General features: G+C 36.6%; 1 protein-coding gene across 1 annotated transcript in view; it reads right to left on the reverse strand.

Annotated features, from left to right (window-relative positions):
• Window positions 1-22,971, reverse strand: part of Fsip2 (fibrous sheath interacting protein 2) — a 66,272-nt gene that overhangs the window by 14,489 nt on the left and 28,812 nt on the right. Inside the window, exons 16-17 of the mRNA XM_057755786.1 lie at window positions 12,393-21,333; window positions 2,317-11,609 (exon numbers count right to left, since the gene is read on the reverse strand). Of these exons, the coding sequence (XP_057611769.1) occupies window positions 2,317-11,609; window positions 12,393-21,333 (18,234 nt within the window). The remainder of the gene's footprint in view (window positions 1-2,316; window positions 11,610-12,392; window positions 21,334-22,971) is intronic.

Raw genomic sequence — 22,971 nt, forward strand, 5'->3', positions numbered from 1 at the left:
TCACCCACAGACTATTTTCTGTCCCTTTGTTGACAGAAGACATGCTCACAATCACATTGGCAGGTAAGATTTCTGTCCGAGTTCCATGAGGCTGCTGGTTGTTTTATTGTTCCTGGCATTACTGCTGCCACTATTATCAAATGGATTTTTCTCTCCTCACAAGGAAAATGACATTTGTGTTTAAAAACTCACTGTGATTGAAAGTTGGTAGTCAGGAAAAAATGTTCTGGATGGTTTTTATAGATAATTAAAGTTTATTTTAGTAATATTTTATAGGATGATCATAGAAAATTTATAGTCAGGGAATTTCTTATGTATAATTAACTTATTATGGGCCTTAAGTAATTTTCAATATTATACTGGAAAAAATTGAAGTATTTTTTTTTCTCCAGAGAAAATAGTTTTATATTGGTTCAGTGCCATGGCACAGAACACATTCATAAAGAAAAACCAAAAATGTACACATTCAATGTAAGGAATTTGAAAAGAACCTCCATGCCAGGAATGGGTTACATTTTATTGAACTGTTCACCCAAGGGGGTCTTATAGAATCCTTCAAATATTGCAGGCTATTGATAAGCCTATTGGTTACCCTCTGTAACTTGACAGCAAAATGCTATTGCTCTAGACACCACACACATACGTCTTCAAACATGGAGAGATAGGGCCGGTGCCTACTGATGGAGAAAAGTAGTTATTAATATCATCCAGCTACAAACCCTGGGCCCTGCACCAGTGATCTGACTGTAAGATATAAGTTATTGATGTGGGATTCCCCTCTGTATGCTGTGAATACCATTGGTGAATAAAGAAACTGCTTTAGCCTGTTGATAGGGCAGAACTTAGGTAGGAAGGGAAAACTAAAATGAATGCTGGGAGGAAGAAGGTGGAGTCTGAGAGAAGCCATGGAGCCTCACCACAAACAGATGCCGGAACCAGTAAGCCACTGCCCCATGGCAATACACAGATTAATGGAGATGGGTTAAGTTAACATGTAAAAGCTAGCAGATAAGAAGTTTGAGCTAATAGGTCAAGCAATGATTTAATTAATACAGTCTCTGCGTGGTTATTTCAGGGCTGAGCAGCCAGGAAGCAACAAGTGGCCTTCCTCCAACAAGTTATAGCAATAAACAAACCAATTTTTGATTAGATGTAAATCCAATCAAATGAGATAGAACCCAGGTCTGAAACTGTTCAAGTGATTAAAGACCTGACACTAGAGAGATCATGGGCCTAGGGAAAATCCAGTCACTATTATTCTGTAAACGAAGATAATTAGATGGTTTCTCATGACATATTGCTATAGATTAGTGTGCCTCATTCATCCCTCATCAGAGAATAATCCTCTTGGTAGTTAACACAGAGACCCACAACTAGAAAATGCACATAAGAGACTTTGTAGCACTGAGCCCTAAAAGTCTTGTCTTTAGCAAACCCCTACCTGTAAGGTCCAGGTATCTATGGGGAGAGGAGAGGGAAAGACTGTTCAGAGTCACAGGTGGTGGATGGTTGCAAGGAAATGGCATCTTCTAGACGCAACACAGCAGGTCTGTTACACATATGAATTCACAGAGTGTGGCAGCATGCACAAGTTCAAATACAACAAAACTCCAGTGTTGAGAAGAGGAAGTGGATACATAGTACCACTCCTCAGCAAGAAGCTATTTGCAATTGGTAACACGCTGGGAAAGGGAAAATCAGTTTTCTCTAAAAGAAAGTCACTACATGTATCAACCATTTCCCAGGGCAAGCCTTATGGCCAGGAGTCATTTTTGCATGTTGTTTGTTGTTGTTGTTTGTTTTGGTATGTTTTCTCTTATGGTTTTCTTTCTGTTTCTTTGTTTTTTAAGATAGAAGAAAAGAGAAAGAAAGAATATGAATTAGGGTGAATTTGGAGGAATTGAGGATACAAGAGGAACTGGGACAAGGATGTGAATAAAATGTACTACATAAAAGAATTGAAATAAAAATAATAAAAGAAAAATAGTACTGTAGTGCCCTAAATAAATGGCTTTTAATAAATGTTCTTAAAATATTCTAAATATAATTATATTCCAGTTGTTCTAGTTTTAATAAAGATCCATAGTTATGTTTCCTTGCTTCAAAGAAAATAGTTTTAGGGGATTATCTTATAAAAACTAGCCTTAGGCCTTTAGTCCTTGAAAATCCTGACTGTAGAGATGAACCGCTGTAACCCATTCCCTGTGTGACTGACAGAAATAACAAGTTTATCTTTCTTTATATCTAGGAAAAAAAAAGGAAAATCGTAGACCTGGCTCACTGTTGGCCTATTTCCTCCATTGCTGCGATACTTACCTCTAAGGGTTTTACATCTAGCCGTCCTGTCCTATCCAATGAGATGCGTCTTTCTTTCTGTCTTGTTCCTAATTCAGACACGTCTGTGGAAGAGTGACCTTTTCCACTTATGGAAGCTCTTCTCAGCTCTGCTATGCTATATCCAGTTCTCTTTATACAGTCCATCTTAAGTGTTTCCAGAGGCTGAGTCTTCATAGAAATAACTGCTAAGTGTTCTGAGATGATATTTGGATCTATTTTCAGTGGTTTATTTCCGACATGTGGAATTATTCTAACAGGAAGTTCATCTTCTAATACATCATCTGACTCTTTGTCAGAGTCAGAGTTCATTTGTGCAGCGTGCTTTTGTGCTTTTTCAATGATTCGATTTGTGTCTAGATCTCCAAAAGCAGCAACGTAAGTACTCTTGGTGCTAACCCTACATGAAGGAACATTCGAAACTCCATCAACAATTAAGCTAGCCACTTTCTTAGGGAAGGACTTCTTTGTATCTTTCACATCGTAGACCTCATTATGTGTTCCAGATTGTTTTATTATATTATTGTAAACAGACTCAATAACCTGAGAAATCATTTCAATGTTTTCTGGATCTAAAGATTGTTCTTCAGAATTAGAATCCACAAGACTGATGTTACTTCTGGAAATTTCAGCTGTTACAGATTTTGTCAACTGAGATGCAATTTTATTTAACTCAGGCTTCGTTAAATTGTCTCTGTCTTTGCTTGCAGCACCAGGATGCTTTACTAGTTTAGCCAAAAACAAAGCCAAAGCTTCCTCCAAAGCTCTGGAGTCTAACATTAAATCTTTTATAGATGAAGGTTTTTCCTGAGACTTAAGTTCATCAATAATTTTCACCACCTTTTCCATAATTTTGACAGCTTCCAAAACTAATCCAGAACTTGAGAGTTCTTCATCTGCTTGAGGTTGAAATTCAGAATTGGAAATCTCCTTCACCATTAACGTACCTATTATGTCAGAAAGGACATTACTCTTCCCCTTTAAGTCTTCAAATACAGATGTAGGAGAGCCAGAGTGTTTTAAAAGGTTGGCATAAACAGAATCAGCTACCTTTTCAATTGTTGCACCGTCCGCTAAAGGCACAGGTTCTGATTCCTTGGCAGGTTTTACAACTTTGATCTTACTTTTGGAGATGCATTCTTGGATTGACTTTAATATTTTTGAGCTTATTTTTTGCATTTCAGTTTCTTGAGATTTAGTTCTTTCTGTACACATTTTTGGAAACACAGATAAGAGCTTTGATAAAAATTTTACAGCAATTGCTTCTATTACGTTATAAGATAGTTTACAAGGACGTCGTGGCTGTGACGGAGTAGTTAAGGCAACATTGGTGAGGATATTTTCAACAACATCGTCCACTTCAGCACACTGATATGGAGTCAGCTCACCACCAAAATAGTTCTGTAACTGATTGCCGGCCACTTCTCGGAGGACTAAATCAACCACAGTTTTTGAAAGGAGTTTGCATCCACTAACTATACAGTCTTGGATAGTTTCCTGTGATCCAAACTGTGGCAAAAGATTATTATAAATTGTCTGAACCACCAGTTGAATAATTTCATCATCATTTGGATGCAGGGATTCTACATACTGTATAATCAGATCTTCATTTTTGGCAATCTCTGCTGCAACTGTACTTACTAACTTCATTTGAAGGAAGTCAAGTTGTGTCAAAAAATTTGGTTGAGATATTTTTGTTTTGACATTGGATAGCTTTGAAAACACTTTCGCTAAAAGAGCTGAAATCACATCATCCAAAAATTTAAAAGGCAACTTTATAGTGTATGGAGATGAGGTTTGACATTCTTTACTGACTGTTTGCACTACCTTCTGTACCTTTTCCTCAACATCTTTTGTTTCCAGAGGCACGCATGCTGAAGCTGGTACCTCATCAGAAAATATCAAGTTAAGCTGATGCTGAAAAATTTCACTTATCACTGTGCTAGTTAGCCTTTTTGCTAGATTTTCCCCATTGCTGTTGATGTTCTTGCAAATAGACTCTTGAGATGTGCATTCCTTTAGAACATCGCAAACACAGGAGTGTACGATTTTATTGACAATTGATTTTTCAATTGATGGCATTCTCTCTAAGGAAGGCATCTTGTCAGAAGAGGATCGTTCAGCTGTTGTATGCACACTTGGCACCTTATCCACAGTTTCATTATTCGTGCTGGATGATGGTACATCTGTACTTGCTTCTTTAGATCCGGCAGGTAATGTATGAACTGATGATTCTTTAATTGCTTGGGAGATAATCTCAGTCCCCTTCTCTGGCCTAAATACCTTGATTTCTGCGTCTGAGAACTGCTTCAGCATTGAGTCAATGAGTCTCATAGCTGTGTCATAAAGTTCACCTTGATTTTGTTTATCACTTTGATCTGGCACTCTATCATGTGTTTTTGTTTCTGGTGGTGATGTAAATACTAGCTTGTCCACCATTTCAGTGATGACATCTTCTAGAAACTTAGCAGGAATAATTGTGGGTTTACTTCCTGATGAGGATGGCGGATGGTCTGGTTTTTTAGGTTGACTTTTAATCTCTTTCTCTCTTTCTACCTCACTCTCGTCTTTTCGTTTAGCTTCAGTTTCTTCACTTGCTTTCTTTTTAGGAGCAATATCTTTGCTGACTGATGGGGATCTATCCTTTGCTGTAACAGGCTGTGCAGAATCTTGAAGTATCAGCAAAGTTTTATCACCTAGGAGGCTTTTGCTGTATATTGGTCTGGAAATGTCCAATGGCTCTTGAGAAGATATTATTAAAACATTATCATAAATGTTCTCAATGACATTTTGAACGCGTTCAGTTTCTGAATACAGTTCTTCATCGACATCCACTTCATCTCCAGACCTCATTCTTTCTTCCTTGACTAGCTGCTGGGCTGCTTTTCCAATTTTTTCTGTCATTGTCTCTTTGCTCTCACTCTTGGGCTTGTCATCTATGTTCTCTACACTTTTACTGGTATTGTCCATTTTCCTTTCATTGTCTGTTACAAAATCTGATCCATGTACCTCTTTCTCAGAAATGTTATCAACAGTAGCAGTAGCAACCGAATAATGGGTGTATATTTCAGTCATCTGCCCCTGCTCATTGATTAGAACTAAATTCTCTTTTTCAGTTTCACTACTTTTACATATGTCTGTCAAAGGTTCAACCTGAATTTCCTTACTTTTCACACTGGTCGCTGGAGACATAACTTGTGAGGCAGCCTCATGTTCTTGAGTGGCAGATTTTGGTTTGTTTTCAGCATCTTTCTTTGTATCTGTGACATCTGCAGTTGATCCTGACATCAGGTTGATGATATTGGTTTTCATAATGGCAGTTATACAGTTAAGCATTGCGCTTTTGGTTTCATCTTTTCTCATTGATAAGTCTTTAGCCAGAGCAAGCTGGGTCTGCTTTAAGGATCTACTAATCTGCATGGAGGTTTTCCGTGGTAGACGCTGAACCCTTTGACTGATACTTTCTGGATCTAGAAATGAAAAGAAAGTTGAACACCAGGCTCCTGAAAGTAGTGGCTGAATCTTGAATGCAGAGATTGCCTTCTGTGCTAAAGAAGAAACCATTTCTATAGCAATTTTACCGGTGTCACCTTTCTGAATTCCATCAGATCCCAACTTCCCTATGAACTGATCATAAACAAAATTAGATATCTCATCAACTGTCTCCTTCCCAATTGGTGGGAATGAAAATATTTCTTCAGCGTGTGGTAAAACCTTGATTTCACTTTTCCTAAACTCCCGTATGAGAGAGTTTGCGAAGTTGATAGCTAAGTTCACAATTTCTGGCTCTGGCATATCATTTTTCCTAGAATCTTCAGTAAGACATGCAAAAGAACAAAATTTGTGAGCAAGGTCAACAATTACATCTTCTAAAAATGCAGCTGAAAATAGCGAAGGCTGAGCCTTTTCTTTCCCAGACTTAGCAACAACAGAAGTTTTGCCATAATCAGGTAAGTTACCATCAGGTGGGCCTTCATCATATAAAAATGGTCGCAAATGATGATCCATGATTTCTTTAATAATGAAACCAGCTATTTTACTGAGAAATGAACCTCCCTTTTTCTGTGACTCTTTCTGTATTTCGGCTTGGAATTCAGAGTTTTTCAAAATATTATTACATACAGAGTCAATGAAGTTGTCAGTAGTTCCCACTGCGGTCTCCTCTTCAGTGGCAAATCTGATCTCATGTTCAGAAATTTCTTTTAAAATCTCATCAGTCAGTTTTGAAGCTGCAGCCATGAATTCGTCAGTATCATCTGGCCCAACCTCTTTCTCCTTTAGTTTATCCGTAGTGTCATCTGAAGGGAAGATATTTACTAAAAGCTTATAAATCATATTTTCTATCAGAGAAGAAGGAAGCACTGTCATGCATGATGGCAAGGCACTGGTATCTTTCAAGATGACATTGAGCACATTTTTGATGATATTTTCAGCTCGAGGGAAAGAGTAGGAAGAAGGCATTAATTCCCCTGAAACTAATGACTGCACCTGATAGTCATAAATTTCTTCCAGTATAAAATGATATATTTTTCCTCCAAAACAAGTGGCGTCATTTTGTATAGCCCTATGTAGTTGAATCTGTGATTTATATTCATCTAATATATTTTCATAAATTGAGTTGACCGTTTTTTGAACCATTTCTTTATATGTCTCTGAAAACCATAGACTCTTATCCAAATTTTCTGCAAGTAAAATTTCAGATGTAGTGAACTCTAAAATAATTGATTTTACTAATGTTGTAACAAGGTCCATTATTTTGGTTATAGCTCTCTCTGGGGTTTCATCAGCCAAGGAATTCTGTATGAATGACTGAAGAATATTACATAAAAGCTCAGAAATTACCTCCTCCAAAAAGGCAGCAGAGTTCACAATGAAAGACAATTCTCTTTGCTTAGGGTTTTTTGCTTTCTTCTTGCGGGGTTGAGCAACTGAAGCTGAAAGAAAGCTTTTATCTCCCGATAAGAAGGACTCTAGATGATGATTGAAGATCTCTTTTATTATGAAACTTGCTATTTTTGAGACAGGTATGCTACTTATACCTTTTTTATCTTTTGTAAGAGACTGGTATAGATCTGAATGAGAAAGATCAGCGTAAATGGAGTCGACCATTGACTGTATGTCTTTTTCTGAAATCATACTTTGCTTCTCATTTCCATGTTTTACAATACATATTGCATGTTTTGAAATTATTGACATGATTTCATTTATCAGTTTCATGACTGTGTTACTTAAGTTTGATGGAGGAGTATCAGAAGGCCCTACACTGGAACGTGTTGGGCTTATCTGTGATATAAGTTGAGTGACTATTTTTTCTAAATGAATATGCGAGAGCATCGTAGTATATATTGTTGATGCTTGCCTTCGGAATCTTGACTTACTAATATCATAATGGACTCTATTTATCAAAACATTTTGACTAAGTTTGGAATGTAAACTTAAAGGCAAATTTGCTGCAAGATCTGGTGGAATTTGGAAGTCAAAAATTTCAGTCAGAATAATTTTGGTTATCCGGCCAGCCAATGCCTTTGTGTCGCTTAGAAAATCTTTATGAGGCATTATTTCCATTTCATAGTCTTCCAAAACTTTGCTGTACACAGTGTCAATAATGTTCTTGAGTACATCGCTCCTTACTGGGGAAATACACAGCCGTTCCTCAGCATTCTCGATAGTTGTAACCTGCGCTTTTGAAAATTCCTCTGTTATCCAATATATGAGAGCTTCAGCTTTATCAAACAAAACAGCTTCTGAATTTCTTGTTGACTCCACTTGTACAATGCCAACCACTCTGTGAAATATTTTGCTTATGACTCCAGAGACCACATCTTCCAAAAATGTTGACGAATAAGCACTAGCGTAAGTTAACTGCTGCTTGTCGGCAAACCATTTGGACACTGGAGCGGATGATTGCCTCTTTTCCAGGAATGGCTGAAGATGCTGTTCACAGACATATTTAATAATCAAACCTGCAATTTTATCGATGAAAACATCATTGCTTTTGGTGATATTTTGTTCCACTGATTCTTGAGAATCGGAGTTTTCTAAAATATTTGTGGAAACAGAATCAACAAGATGGCGAACATCCTCTTCTGAGTAAAAGGACTTGGCTGCCTCTTCATCTTTCGAAAATCTAATTTCATGTTGGGAAATCTTTGTTCTAATATCACTGATCAGATTGGAAGCAATTTCATTAAAATTTACTCCTTTATCTTTTGGAGCTCCTATATGTGAAACAGTTTTAGAAAAAGGGAAAACTTTAGATAATAGTATGCTGACCATATCGTCCAAAAATGTGTATGGTAGCAATGTATTATATGGAGGCAGACTCTGGTTTGACTTACTGGATTTATTGATGTTACCAAGAGCATTATAAAAAGTATTATCAGCCATTGAATTAGAATAAGAAGCAGCTGACAAATCTCCAGAAAACAGTGGGTGAAGAAGGTAGTCTGAAATAGCTGCTGTGATTAATTTGGTAATATTTTCCACAAAAGCATCACTATTTTCAGACTCGTCAATGTCAGGATCTAGCCCATGCTGCTTCAGAACATTTCTATATACCGAGGTGACAAGTTCGTCTACAATATCTGCATCACTAAATGGAAAGGATGATTGCTTATCACATAGAATAGGAATCTTAGCTTGGTCTAAATGGTTATTCACCGAGTTTACTATTTTTTGGGTCATATTTTCCAGTTCAGCCTTAATATTAGGCTTAGGACTAAAAATCTTTGAGAAAACTCTGGTAACAATTTCCCCTATGAATTTATCAGGGTTAATGCCAAAAGAGGATGACTTCTGCAGTTTGTGAGACTCCACAACTTCATTGAGAACTTGTTTGACCATATAAGATACATCATCCAGCGGAGTTTTTGGGCGAGGTAAACTTTCTCCACATAAAAATGGTTGAAGATGGTTTTCAATAATCTCTTGGATAATAAAACTGGCTATTTGGTCAATCATAATTGGACTTCGGCTAATTATATTCTTTTGTATTAAATCAAGAGAACCAGACATTTTAAAAATATTTCTGTAAACAGAATCTACCATCTTTTGGAGGTTTTTATCTGTGTGGAGATTTTGGTTATCACAGATGGTGAACCAGATTTTATGTTTTGAAATGGCTGACATAACCTTATTTGTTATACAGTTGGACATTTCATCAAAATCTGAACTCATTATACATTGTTTTTTCAAAGATGAAGGCTTAATAGTCAGGGGAAGAAGCTGAGCTAAAAGTCTTCTGATGACATATTCTAAAAATGAGTGTGGTAACATGGTGCTATAACCCTTTGAAGACACGGGTTCAGAAATAAATTTCCTTAGATTATTTTGAAGTTTATGTAGTATGATTCCAGCATTGAGCGTATGATATGAATTTGATTTGAGCTTTCCTTTGAAGCAAGATGGAAGCTGATAGTCTACAATCTCTAACAATATTCTATTAAACATTTGTTCAGCTACTGAAGGATTATCATATGGCAGATTATTACCACAGGTTACTTGAAATTCATATTGTTGTAAAACGTCATAATAAATAGAATCAACAATCTTAGTAACACATCCTTTATGTGCTGATGGGAAATAGAGCCTTTCTTCAGGATACCTTAGAACAGTAATTTGAGCATCATTTAAATCATTCACCACATTGCTGATAAGCGATGTATTTATCTCATTGAGCCAGGTTTCAGTGATGTTCGTATTTTTCCTCCACAATGAGGTAGACAGCTTAAAAAATAATTCTGACATTATGTCCTCCAAAAATGTGGCTGAATATACACTGCAATTTACACCTCTTTGACATAGCTTATGAAAGTCTACTGTGTTCATTCCCCTCGATTCTTGTCTTCCAGGAAGTGGTAAAGAGAAAGGTTTTACAGCATGTTGTTTGCCACACGCTGTCTGCATTTTAAAGCTAGTTGCACTGGGATTATTCAAGGACCTGTTCAAAACATTATTGTCATAGCTCACAAATCCTACTTGGCCATTAGTTTGTCCCGATTCTATGAATTCACTCCTTTTTGCTTTTGGAGAAAAAGGCTGTATTTCTCCTGTTTTGTAGTTCATGCATTTGTTTTCAAAAGGAGCTTGTTGAAAACCATGCGATAGCTTATCCATCAAAGATTTAACCAAACTGTGGGATACAACATTCAGTATACGATCGGATGATAATACATCTTGATCCATGTCTGCCAGGTTTTCCAAAACATCCGACATGTAATCTCCTTGAAATTGTTCATAGTCCATTGGTGCCTTACAATAATCAAAATCTCTACCTTGAGCACTTCGAAGTAATTTTACATGTTGGCATTCTTCTGCTAGTTCACGAGAAAGAGAACTATCTTCAAGAAATGCAGTGTCCGTGAATTTTTCTAGAAGTGTTCTAATAAGTTTCTCACACACAATATTGAGAAGAAAAATTGATTTGGGGGAAAGCCCTAGATTATTTGTAAGTATTTTATTACCTTGTTGGTTATTTGAGGTAAGACATGTTCTAGCTAGTTTACCAGAACTCATACCCCCATCTGGAAATTCATCTGGTAAAAATAAATCTAAAACAATATTAAAGACTTCATTGACAACTTCTTTGGATTCATGAGATTTTAGGTTACCAACCAGACTGTTTAACTTACATGTCAGGTAATTTAATTTATTTCTTTGAGCAAGGTAGTCAGTTAGGTGAGGACATGATTCCCAGTCTCTGGCGTCTATCTGACTTTCCATGGTATTGGCTTTGCAGAAAAAGGGCACACTATTTCGACATGTAGAATATGGTTTGTTTCTTACATTATTTTCAAAATGGCGATTTATCCCTAGTCCTTTGGACAATACAAAAATCACTCCTTTTAAGAGATCTTGAAAGATATCATCAAAGTCAGAAGAAGTCAAACCTGGACAGAACCTGTACTTGGGTTTTATGGAAGCCTGAAATGCTTTGTCAACACTTATAATGTTACCATTAGAAAGAATGTCAATAATAACTTCAAAAATACTTAAAGCGAGTTCTCCAATGGAAATGGACCTGCTCTTATACACTTGAGAATGAATTGAGATATATTTGTTAGATATTACATCTTGGATTTCCCATGCTTTGTCTTTGATATCCTCTTTGGTGCCATCAGAAATGTTTGAAATCAAGTAGCAGATGACTGAGTCAGAGAGATGTTCACAAAACTGATACATTGAAGAGTTACTATATATGCTTTTTAGAGGCTCTTTTGAGTTATAATTTTTCTTTGGAAGTGAAGAAACGTGAGACAAGTTCTCCTCGGTTAAAACTAAAAAATAAATGTAACAAGGAAACATAAGCATTTTTTTAGAATGGATTAAAGAAAACTAAGGATATTCAATACATTGACAATTTATCTTGCTCCTATTAAAGTAAAAGTTAAAACTTAATAAATAAAGAAGTAGGATTTTCCTTAAGTATTTCACAATTGTGAAATCTTAGTCTTAGCCAATATATTGAGAAAAACGGGTCTTCCATATTCAAATTTTTAAGTCATGGGTTGATGTCTGCCTTGACTGTGTACGGACACTAAGAGAACAGATGTTTCAGGTTTGCTGAAACATCCTTCCGTAGCTCCGTGAAATGATTATTTAAAAGTATATCAATTCAAAATATTTGCTGCATTTTACTTGTAAGTCTAAAGATTTGTGTTACTCTATCATCTTGAATAAAATACAAGTGTACCAACTCCAGAAAGTGAATGATAGGTTGCAGCTGGAAAGGCATGTCTAAGTACTTGGCAAACTTTTCAATTCATAGTGCATGCTCCTCCAAAGTTCTCTACTCTAAATTTCTTTTCATTTTTTACTTTATTTGAAAGCCTACAGGAGAAAAAAAAAACAAACCACATCTTTTATATTTAATGCACTAACAGTTAACTTAGTGACATTTTTATACACCATGGAAATTTAAAAGTAACCAAATTCTACAGTTCTAAAACTATTTTCAGAAAAACAAAAAGTAGACTCTCAGACAAGCGATCTTTTGAATATACCTTTTACTGTCTTCTTAAAATTATCTCAACTTAAAAATTAACTTATCTGTTGCTTACCTGCTGCTCTGGCATTCTTCAGATGTGTGACCACAGACGTAGCGACATGTCTTGCCACCAAATGCATTTCATTTGGACCCAGTTCATGATCAACAAAAGCAATCGTGTCAGTGTCTTCCAAAGCCTCCACTGTCATTTTGGGGCTTTTATTTTTCCATTTGTGTAATAAAGAAAGATCCCCTTGGCAGGCTTCAAGACCTTCACTTTTTTCATCATCTATACAGGGCATCCGTTGACACCACATTTGGAGCAAATTTTTCTCATTCTTTTGTCCTCCATATACTGCAGACAAAGGATGCTGTTCTGACATAAAAAATGGTCTCATGGTCTCCAGGCTTTCTTCAGGGTATGGCTGGTGAGGAAAGCCATAGCTCGAGAGCACTGTGTTAACAATATTATCTGCTGCTACACATATTTTGAGTGCGGAAGCATTTGTTTTAATTTCACTTGGCTCTATTGGTTTTGCAGTCTCATAATGAAAAACCCTTGGGTTTTCCCCTTTCCCCATTTCAATGAATGACATCACTTGTTTCAGTGATTCTTCTGTGGAATCATTTGCTTTCTTAAACAATTTTTGTAACACACTGCCTTCAGGGAGAGAATTGTTACCTTTTGTGACTTCCTCAAAAAGTCCAAAGCTGGATTGCCTTTGACTCTGGTCTTCTTCTTTGTTTCTAGAACATGATGGCCCAGATTTTGAATTGGGCCTTCCCATTGACTCTGGGCTTTTATCTTTATTTTCCACACAGGAACTTGTGTGTGGGGGTGAATTAGGTTTCATCCCATACTTTTCTTTTGTACCATTCTCTGAACTAAGCCCCAAGCCAGATACACTCCTTTGCGGAACATGACTCCTCACACTGGTGTTTCTCACCTTTGATGTAGGCATTTTCACGTGAGATGCAAATTCAACCTGGTTAACAATGTAAACATTCTCAGTCCTTTTGAACCAGCTTTTGTTTGGAAGGTTTGTGATCAAAGACTCACTGAAATGAGTGCATTGGTCTATCAGTGTACCAATGATCTCACTTGCGGCAATGTTCTCTTTCAATATGCTGAATGGATATGGCTCCATTTGGCTTATTTCGTTGTCGAGCTTATTCTTGATTATACTAAGCATGTCACTGACAGTAGTGACAGAATACCTGAGTAACTCCGCATGGAATGAATGGGCCTGGAGGAGTGTGTTCTGCACATTTTCCTTGGCTAGAGCAGTACTTGGCTTGAGTTCATCACTAAACTTCCTAAATGGTTGTAACTTTGGCAACATTTTTTTGCTTAATTGTCTCTGTTGCACTTGAAAAAGATTGTCTATAGGCATTTTCACTATTTCAGAAAACTCATATTTAGAGATATGCTTAAACTTCAAGTCCACAAATGACTCTAACATGTTTAAGACTCTTTCTACAATCTCTTGCACAATTTGGTGGCTCATAGACACTTGATCTTTCATCTTCGTGTTGAAAGTCTGCATGCCACTGAGAATGTGCTTGGTTGGAGCACCATGCTTACTTTTAGCAGCAACGCGTTCCTTCCTACTTGGTAGGATCCCCTTACTGTCTTGAGTAGGTAGCTGAGACAAGAAGCACAGCTGTAATTTTTCAAATAGCATTTCAACAATTTCCCGTCCAAACAGATTGATTTGTGATTTCGTGTCCTCAGCTCTAGTAGCTCCGCCTTTAAAGTGATCATAGAATCTGTTTTCACAGTCTTCAAGAGGCGGTAAATTTAAAAGCGAAAGTGAATACTCCAAATCTTTTGCTTTAATTGAAATTTCGGTCAAAATGTTTTCAGCTACGGTTAAAAGTTTAGACTTTTCATTTCCTGTATCACTTGTTTCTGTTTGCCATTTGTCAAACATTTTTTTAAAGATACCTTCTTTAGGAAAAATCTGTTCTAGCTGGGAGGAGACATTTTCTAAGTAAAAACACGCCTGCTGCTCAGGTGGGAAGCCTGCACCCACATTTTGCTTTGGTTGGTGGAAATCACCTAGATTTGAGACATTACTTGGAGAAGCCAAATTGTGGTTGTTTGTAGCATATAATTCTTGCAACACTTCATTAATAATTTTTCTTGCTTCAAAAATTTGATCAGTGGGAAGTGCTTTTGTATTTAACATGGCTCTTTTTTGTGCTACTCTTTCAAGTTCTTTCATAATTATTTCTAAAATATCAGTTATTATATTCTTGGCATAAATTCTTAATTCTGAAGCTGGTAGCTTGATTTTCAGTATCATTTGGGCATCCGCTGTTGGAGTTTGTGGCAGCCCAATGGCGGTTTTGGATCGGTTCTCTCTGGGAGACTTCTCTCCAGCACCTAATTTGGTCTTGCTTCTGGACTTAGTACTGCAAATGCCTAGATGCGGTTTTGTTTTTAATTTAGAGAGAGAGGTAATTTTTGACCTTGCTTTTAAACTTGTTTTGCACCCTGGCCTAGGACTGTTCTTAGGGCTAAGTTTAGAATTATGCAGCCGAAGAAGGTACATGTCATCATAACTACCTTCAGGGGGAAATTTCTCTTCTAGATGCAGGGAAACAAAATTTGACAACTTATCAAGAACTATTTGAACTAAGTATTTTCCAATTTGCAGTGGTGAATATGGCAAAAAAGCATTTTCTAACACCAGAAGGTTTAAATTATCTGCATAAAGGTGCACTTGTGGTACCCCGATTCTAGGGGAATTACTTCTTTTCCTTACGGGCTTAGTTTCTCTAAAGCATGGTGGTTTCGCTGATGAGATGTCATTGTTGTCACGCATTTCTACCTCTCTCCAGCTTTTAGTTTTTTTGTACAATGATGTCACAACTACAGAGTGCATTTCTCCCAAAATATTTTCAAGTATATCATTTGATAGGCTGTTAATATGAGACTGAAAGAATCTCTTCTGTGTTATATTTGATGTTTTACTTTTAGGTTTAGACACAATGTAGGGCATTTCATTAAATGGCGGCAAGTGGCCTATGATTTCCATTATGTTTTGACTCAACTTCTTCAAAACCTCTTCTACTGCACTAAATATTTCAGTTTTTTCTCTTGGTTTTGATTCTCCTTTTCTCATAAATACTTCTTCCAAGACAGCTCTTTGGAGTTCCTTTTCCGTTGTTATTGGGTTTTCTCCTAAGGGGTCATTTGTAAACGGTGGTAATGTGGTCGTTTTTTCCGTCCCTTCGTATCCCAGTAAGACTTCATTTGGTATGGTTAACTGGGAACACCCAGGCTTCTCTGGTGAGGATAAAAAACCATCCCTTAAAGATCCTTTGTTGTGCAAAATTTTTAGGATGCTATCAACAATTTCACTCACAATGATATTTTTTTGAAATAAAATGTTGTTTGAATATGTGTGCACACTTTGCATCTCTAAGTCTAAATCATTTTTAATGAGCTTCAAAATAGCACTGGCAATGAAATCAGCATAGTCCTTAAGGCTAGATTGTGATAAGTGGGTTGCGGCTCCAAAGTTTTCTCTGCAACTGGCAAAAACAGGTTCTGCAAGCTCTTGGCTAGGGTCTGTTTTGGTGGTTGATAATTTTAGGACATTCACATCAGATTCAAATTTATCTGATTCATGAAAAAAGCTGTCATCTTGTTTACCATTTTCAAATGCTGGGCTAACAAATACATTTTCTTTATTAGACTGAGAGGCAGGAGTCATTAATGAATTTATTCTTTCTGTGGCAAAAGACTGTAACCGATTAAAAATAGTCTCCGTAATGAAGTTTGCATTTTCCTCACATGGGTCAGGCGCAGGTTCCCTGGTGTCTTCATTTCTCTCCGCATGCACCTGATAAACATCAGCTTTAGCTAAATTCTTATGTTTTGGGTGTAAAGAATACCCTGGTTGTTTTTCATCGCTTTGTGTAATAAAAAGAGATTGTTGGCACTGTGATTTTGGAGACATATCATAGAAGGCCAATCTCGAGGAAGAAGAATCTTTTGCATTTATGACAAGCATGACCAAGGAACTAAGGTTATGAAGCACAATATCCACTATATCTTTGGATACCAAGATGACGTCTGTCTTAGGAACTGACACTTTAGGGATAATATTTGTACCCATAACAACTGGTTCGTAATTTGCTTCTGAGTGTTTGCTAGGAATACTGTATTGCAGAGTGGGCGTGGCGAATGAGAGATTATTCTGATATATAATGTTTTCATAAATATCACATAAGATTCCTTCAATGGTGTCTTGAATTTGAAACTCAAGTATTTTTCGATATTCTGCCTTATTGACTAGCCTTTCAACAACTCCTTCGTGCCGATCTGAAGAGTTTTCTCTGTCGGAACTGGTGCTCTCACACTTGCCTCTGCATGACACAATATCAAGCACTGTGTTAACAACCTGACTTACAATATTCTCAGAAAACACAAGGTTATTTGTCAGGAGAGGACTTTCTTGTTCTTTATCCAATTCATGTTTGATACCTTGTAAAATTTTCCTAGCCACTTCTTTTGCGTAAATATTTAATTTGGAAAAAGACAGTTGGCACCACGACTCCATCTGTCCCGGGTTACTATGACTCACTGAACAGCAGGGAAATTGCTTATCAGAATGAGAGTCTTCTCCTGATAATGCTTGGCTTACCATTCCCTCTTCCTGCTGTACTGCCAAAGTCACTGGGACTCTGAAATCGACTTGGGGATGAAAGAGAGATTCTACTTTGGAAGCAGCAAAAGTTTCTAAATTTTCTAATATTGCCTGTACAATATCTTCAACTACATTTATTTTGGTCTGTCTGTCAACATTCCAACTCGACTGGATATCACACGGATTTTCGTTTGGCACACGGACAGGTCTGTTTCCTGGATAGGCATGCTCACGAAAGGAAACGTTGGTTGAAAAGATGATGGTTTCACAACTGTTTTCACTCACATGCTTTCCTGTTGTGGCAGCTGAATAAAGCTTGTGAAATACGGTCCTAACAACATCATTTACCACTACAGTTACATCTGCGTCAGACACTAAAGGGGCCATCAGCGGATCCATAAATTGAGACGTTTGAGTAGTTGATACAGGTACATTATGAGGCATACTACTAAAATGAGGATGTGAGATGGAAATAGTATTTAATTGATTGATTAAAGCACTTTGAAAAATTTCATTCAAAATATTTCTTATAATAGGAACAATCGGGGATTTGTGTGGTTCTTTGAGTTTCACTTCAATTTTGCTTAAGGTTCTTTCTAGAACCCACTGGTCAGTACAAAAGGTCCTAGTTTCTTCTCTGGATGATGTTATATCTCTGATGAATTCTCTATTTTGTGTGTCATCATCTAGAAATGACTCTGATTCAGCTCCTCCAGGAAGGAAATTTCCATAAACTGGTCGATACCTGTAGTTTTCAATGCCTTTGCTCTCAGATTCAGCTTCAGTAAACATATCTTTAGATACTACACCTAAAATTAAATCAACTATGTTTGTAAGCATTTGTGTCTCCTGTGGTGAGCTTTTTATATTTTCCTTACAATCTGATGGGTTAATATTTAATTCTGTTTGAATGGCTTTCAGAATAGCGCTTGATACCCTCTTTGCATGAGTGTATAAAGTGGACTGCAGTGATTTATCATGGGAATCTGTGGGACAAGTTTTGCTTTCAAGTTCCCAACCCGTCTCATTCTCTTTCTTATCTTCATCATTGAGACCACCAACATTTTCCATGTTTCCACTGGCAAACCTTTCCAATTTAGTAAAAACCATGTTCAGAATATCTAAGGCAACGGTCTTCAGTTTATTTGGGCACATTTCTTTTGAGTTCTCAGTTTTTGAAGACCCTGGGATATCACCTTTTGCTTTGTTTTTGGTGGTGTCTTTATTCCCCATCATCATTTTGGAAATTATGTTGGAGATGATGTTTGTACATTTGGCCATTTCCTCCAAAGTTGAAGCAAATGATAGGCTATCAATGTCAAGGGATTCGGAGATAGTTTTCAACCCAGAATTTACAACGTTGCTATCTATGTCGATATCACATAATTTTGCAAGGACATATTCCAGAATTGCTTTGGAAATGAGTTGAACATTAGATAGTGTTGGAGGATCCTTAGTTGAGTTCTCTGTGTTTTGCTTACTACAAGATGGTTGAGAATCTGGCTGAGCACCTGTGAGTTTGCTTAACATTTCATGCAGTGTTTCTCCAATTTCTTCTAACACCTGCAACTTGGGACTCTCTTTCAATTCCTTTCCATTAGTGACACTGTGGTAAAGACAAGGTGTAGCCAAGTATCGTCGAAAAGAATTTTTATCCTGCTTACTTGACAAAATGTTTTGTTTATTAACATTGTCAGACCCACACAACATTGTAGGTACTGCCTTGTCTATAGAAGTTGAAGTACTTGATTGATCTTCATTTGTACTTGATATCATTTCACAAATACATGCTAGTAATGGACTTTCCATAATGTCATTGACACTTCTAACATGGGAGTCTATTGTTTCATTGGAATCAGCAAACAACCCTTTGCTTGTACGACACTTGGTATGGTCTGCCTCCCTAAGATTTGGGATTATCTTGCTGAGTTCTAGTTCATTCTGTATAGCATCTAAAACAATGTTGACTATTTTCATTGTGTAAGTACTAAGTTGAGAATGTAATGATTTCTCTGCCAGTAAAGATTTTTTACCTAACTGCAGTTTTGGACAAATAAATAACTTCAGCCTTTTGAAAATTGTATTAATGATCTTATCAGTAATATCATTTACACGCTTAGGTTCACATCCTCCAGATCTTAACTGGGAAGACTTTTCAATCTCTACATTGAGTGAGGATAAATATTTCATTTTCTTTTCACTGTCAAACCATACTTTGAATGGCGTTTTATTTGGTATTTCTTTTGCCGTTTGGGGAGTATCAGAATGATCCGGACAAGTTTGATGAACAGATGAAATGGCATTTTTAATAGTTTTAGGAATGTACTTTGAAGCCTTATGAAGTATATTTATCACAGAATCTGTTATTTCATGTGCAAATGCACAGATTTCTGACCCCGAGAAGTGCTGTTCCATCCATTCTTGATCAGATAGTCCTTGAGACTTTTCTGAGACAAAAGCAGAGGTTTCTTCATCAATTTTGCTTCCTGGGTGATGAGATGAAACCGAAGACATATCCTTGAGCATTTCTGTTAAAATGTGTTTGACTATGTTTTCTGAAGCCTTTTGTATTTGATACTTTTGATCTTGGCTGAAAATCGAAGGATCATTAGTCAAGCACTGTTGTGTCCTTACAATGTCTTCACTACTAAGAGATAACTCCAACTTTAATCCCCAGTCATGAGATCCAACTTTACTTTGACATGTAGGTTTTGTTGGTAGTTTATGGCTTCTTTTGGATTCAAAATAAGTATCCCTTTTTGTAGGCCAGTGATTAGGAATCTGCTCTTGTGATTTTATTTTTTCATCAGTGAAGGATGAATCAAGCACACTTTTCACAAGGTTATCTATTTCCTCATCATCATCTTCAGAATAAAGAACCATGCCTGGGACATTAATAGGGGGAAATGGTTTTTTAGTTCTAAGACCATTTAAGGTCCTTGCGGCAGTGAGTCTATACTTTTCTTCAGCATCAGGAAGATTTCTTACTCTGGGTTGTCTATGTTTTTTAACATCTGCTTTTGCTGGCACCCGGTGAAGCTGAGTTAAGACATCATCCAGTAGCTGAAGAAGTACTACTGTTTCTTCAGATGCAATAAGTCTCTCATTATTAAGCTCAGTTTGTACATAGCCTAGTATAGTGCTTATTGCTTCTTCTACATAACCAACTAGAGAGGATTGTGAAAAAATATTTGATATTAAGTTTTGTATCTCTTCTTTCACAATTTGATTAGCAGCATCAGATTCAGAACTAGTCTTTTGGTCAGTTTTTTGATAGAATTTATGTGGTGGCTCTGTCTTAATTTGTTGATGGAAATGTTTAGTTGTGTCTTCAGGAGGAAGGTCACTTTTCTTATAAGATGCAAGCGTCATTAACTTCTCTAAAATGGTATGTACCATGTCGTCTGCCACATCACACATTGGTTCCAAGGTGTAAGTCAGCGTTTCTTCTGAAGTCTTCGTATCCAAGGATGAGTAATATTCACCACTAGCTGATAAAGTGGGTTTAGTATCGATGGTCAGATCTTCTTGTGAAATTATCTGCACACACTTTCTCTCAACCGCCGACTCCAGCTTCTCAAGCATGTTTTCCACAATCTCCGAAGCGACTGAACATATGTCAACATTAGAGAGCATGTCCTCCCTTTCTGTGTCACACGGGTCCACAAAGACTTCAGCGGTCACAGAGGAAAGAGAAGGGATGGCCTGGGTTAAGTCAGACATGATTTCTTGAAAAATACTTTCTAAAATGAGCTGCGTTTCTCCCTTCAAGTGACATTTAAAATTGACAAAAACGTTCTTTAGATTTTTCATCTGATCCATGGCCTTTGATTTTTTATCATACAGAAACGGGCTCTCTAAACTATCTGTTTCTGTGGTAGCATCTTTAGATTTCTTGGTGCTGGTTTCTAACGATGGTAAAAGGTGACTATCCGATTTGCTGCTTCCTATCTTAGGAAATGGATATTCCAAGCTGGTTTTGTTGTAATTGACTTGTGAGGATATCGATTGTCCTCTCACTTGATATGTTTTGTCAATAACTGTTTTTTCCACGTGTGCTGAAGGGGGTTTCAAAGGCGTGGGTGGTTTCTTGACTGGCATGTCACCAGCAAATATGCATGGCTCTGCTTGAAATGTTTTAGCCGTGAAGCGTCTGTATGTAAAACCCTCACTGCACGTACTACAAAAACTTGAGCTATCCGAAGAAAGGTCTGAGTCATCAGACACTGGATAAGCACTACTCTGTACTCTTTCTTCATATTTTATGATGGCTGGATATAATATACTGGTCACTGTAGCTACAACCCACGTCATTATGTTTTGAATTATGCCATTTAGTTCTTCAGAAGTTATCTAGAAAGAAGATATTCAAATAAAAGAAGTCATATAAACATTTATTCCATATTTGGAAGATACGGGGCTAGCATTCAATTTTCATGTTAAACAATTATATAACAATAATATCATAAGTAGAATACCAGCACCATTTATAAAAAAATTAAAGACAGAATCTACTCATAATTTCAGACTGTTTTAAACTGCTTTACTTCATACCAGAGGGAAATATTTTGAGCATAAAATTTCATTTTATTTATATACCTTAAGAAACTATAAAAACTATTTCCCAATGTTCATAACTTGAGCAAATATCTTTATATTTAAAGTTATCAAATTGCTATTTAGTCACAACTCACAAAATGTTTTAGAAAAAAATGTGATATCAGACCTGTGATATATTTTGAAAACAGATAAATTTGTTTCAAAGTATTTCTCCAAAAAGATATTGTAAAAGTATTTTGAATTCTTCAGAGGCATCTGTCTAACTTCTATATCAGGATGAAAAATAAACCATCTTAGTATCTATTCCATGCCATATCAATAAGTACACAGTCTGTTTTTATGGAATACAGAATTATTACATTTTAAACTAGCTGTGTAGCTAACATGACTTATCAGTAAAAATGATCCAGGAAAGTAGAAAATAGATGAATGAATATGCAAGACACGATAGAAAGGCTGGCAGGCTGCTCTCATCTAAAATATATCTACGGTCAGCCTCACAAGAAAAGATCAAATCTTTGTAGTACCCTCTCTGCTGATCCATTTTGAAGCTCATAGGAAGCGCCTAATGAAAGGCCACTCAGCTCTAATTCCCCAATTCCTTAAAATAGTTTTTCACTACTATTGTAGATGATGACTAACGTCTCGAGAAGCACAGATCAAGACAAGTTTAAGTATAAAAATCTAGGTTACATAAATATACCCTTAATTGAAAGTTCTATTAATAAATCATAAATTTTAAGATAGGAGATACTTATTCTAAATGAACAATACTGAACATACACATTAAAATATCTAATGTATTTTCTTACACAAGATATAATGAACAACAGAACCATACTGATGTTCTTAAACTAGGTGAAGGATAAAGCTTTTCCAATTGTAATATAAAAAAGAAGGCAACATCTAAAGTTTTGCATGCAACAAAATGAGGTTAAAGGAATCTTAGTTCTTCCATTTCTTTCAATTATATTAAACAGAAGCTTTCCGTGTGCCCTATAAATTATTAACTGCGCAGGATTCAATGGGAAAAGACCAACTGCTGTGATATTCCTCAATATCCCTGACTACTCGGACTAGACAGAGTTAAATGTTATTAAAATATTCCTTCTTTTATTTTCCTGCCTCAAGTCTCAGCTCACAGGTGAGCAAGTACCTGTACCTGTGCTCTTTGGTAGCAGGTTCTTCCTATGAGAATTGCTAGAGACGGACTCAGGTATCTCAACTCATTCTCTCCGGAGTTCACCATCAATATTTGCAAAGCTACACTGATTAATAATATCTCATGAGAGATGAGATCCTGTTATCTCATTCTGCTTCTCAGGGCTAGGTCCCTGAATGCTTCTCCATGTTATACCCAAGAGACTGTCCTAAAGCACCAAGAGTATTTTTTGATAACAACTTTCCACTAAAAGGAAACTATTAAAATTA

Source organism: Chionomys nivalis, chromosome 22 (assembly GCF_950005125.1).
Source record: "Chionomys nivalis chromosome 22, mChiNiv1.1, whole genome shotgun sequence".
Classification (NCBI taxonomy): domain Eukaryota; kingdom Metazoa; phylum Chordata; class Mammalia; order Rodentia; family Cricetidae; genus Chionomys; species Chionomys nivalis.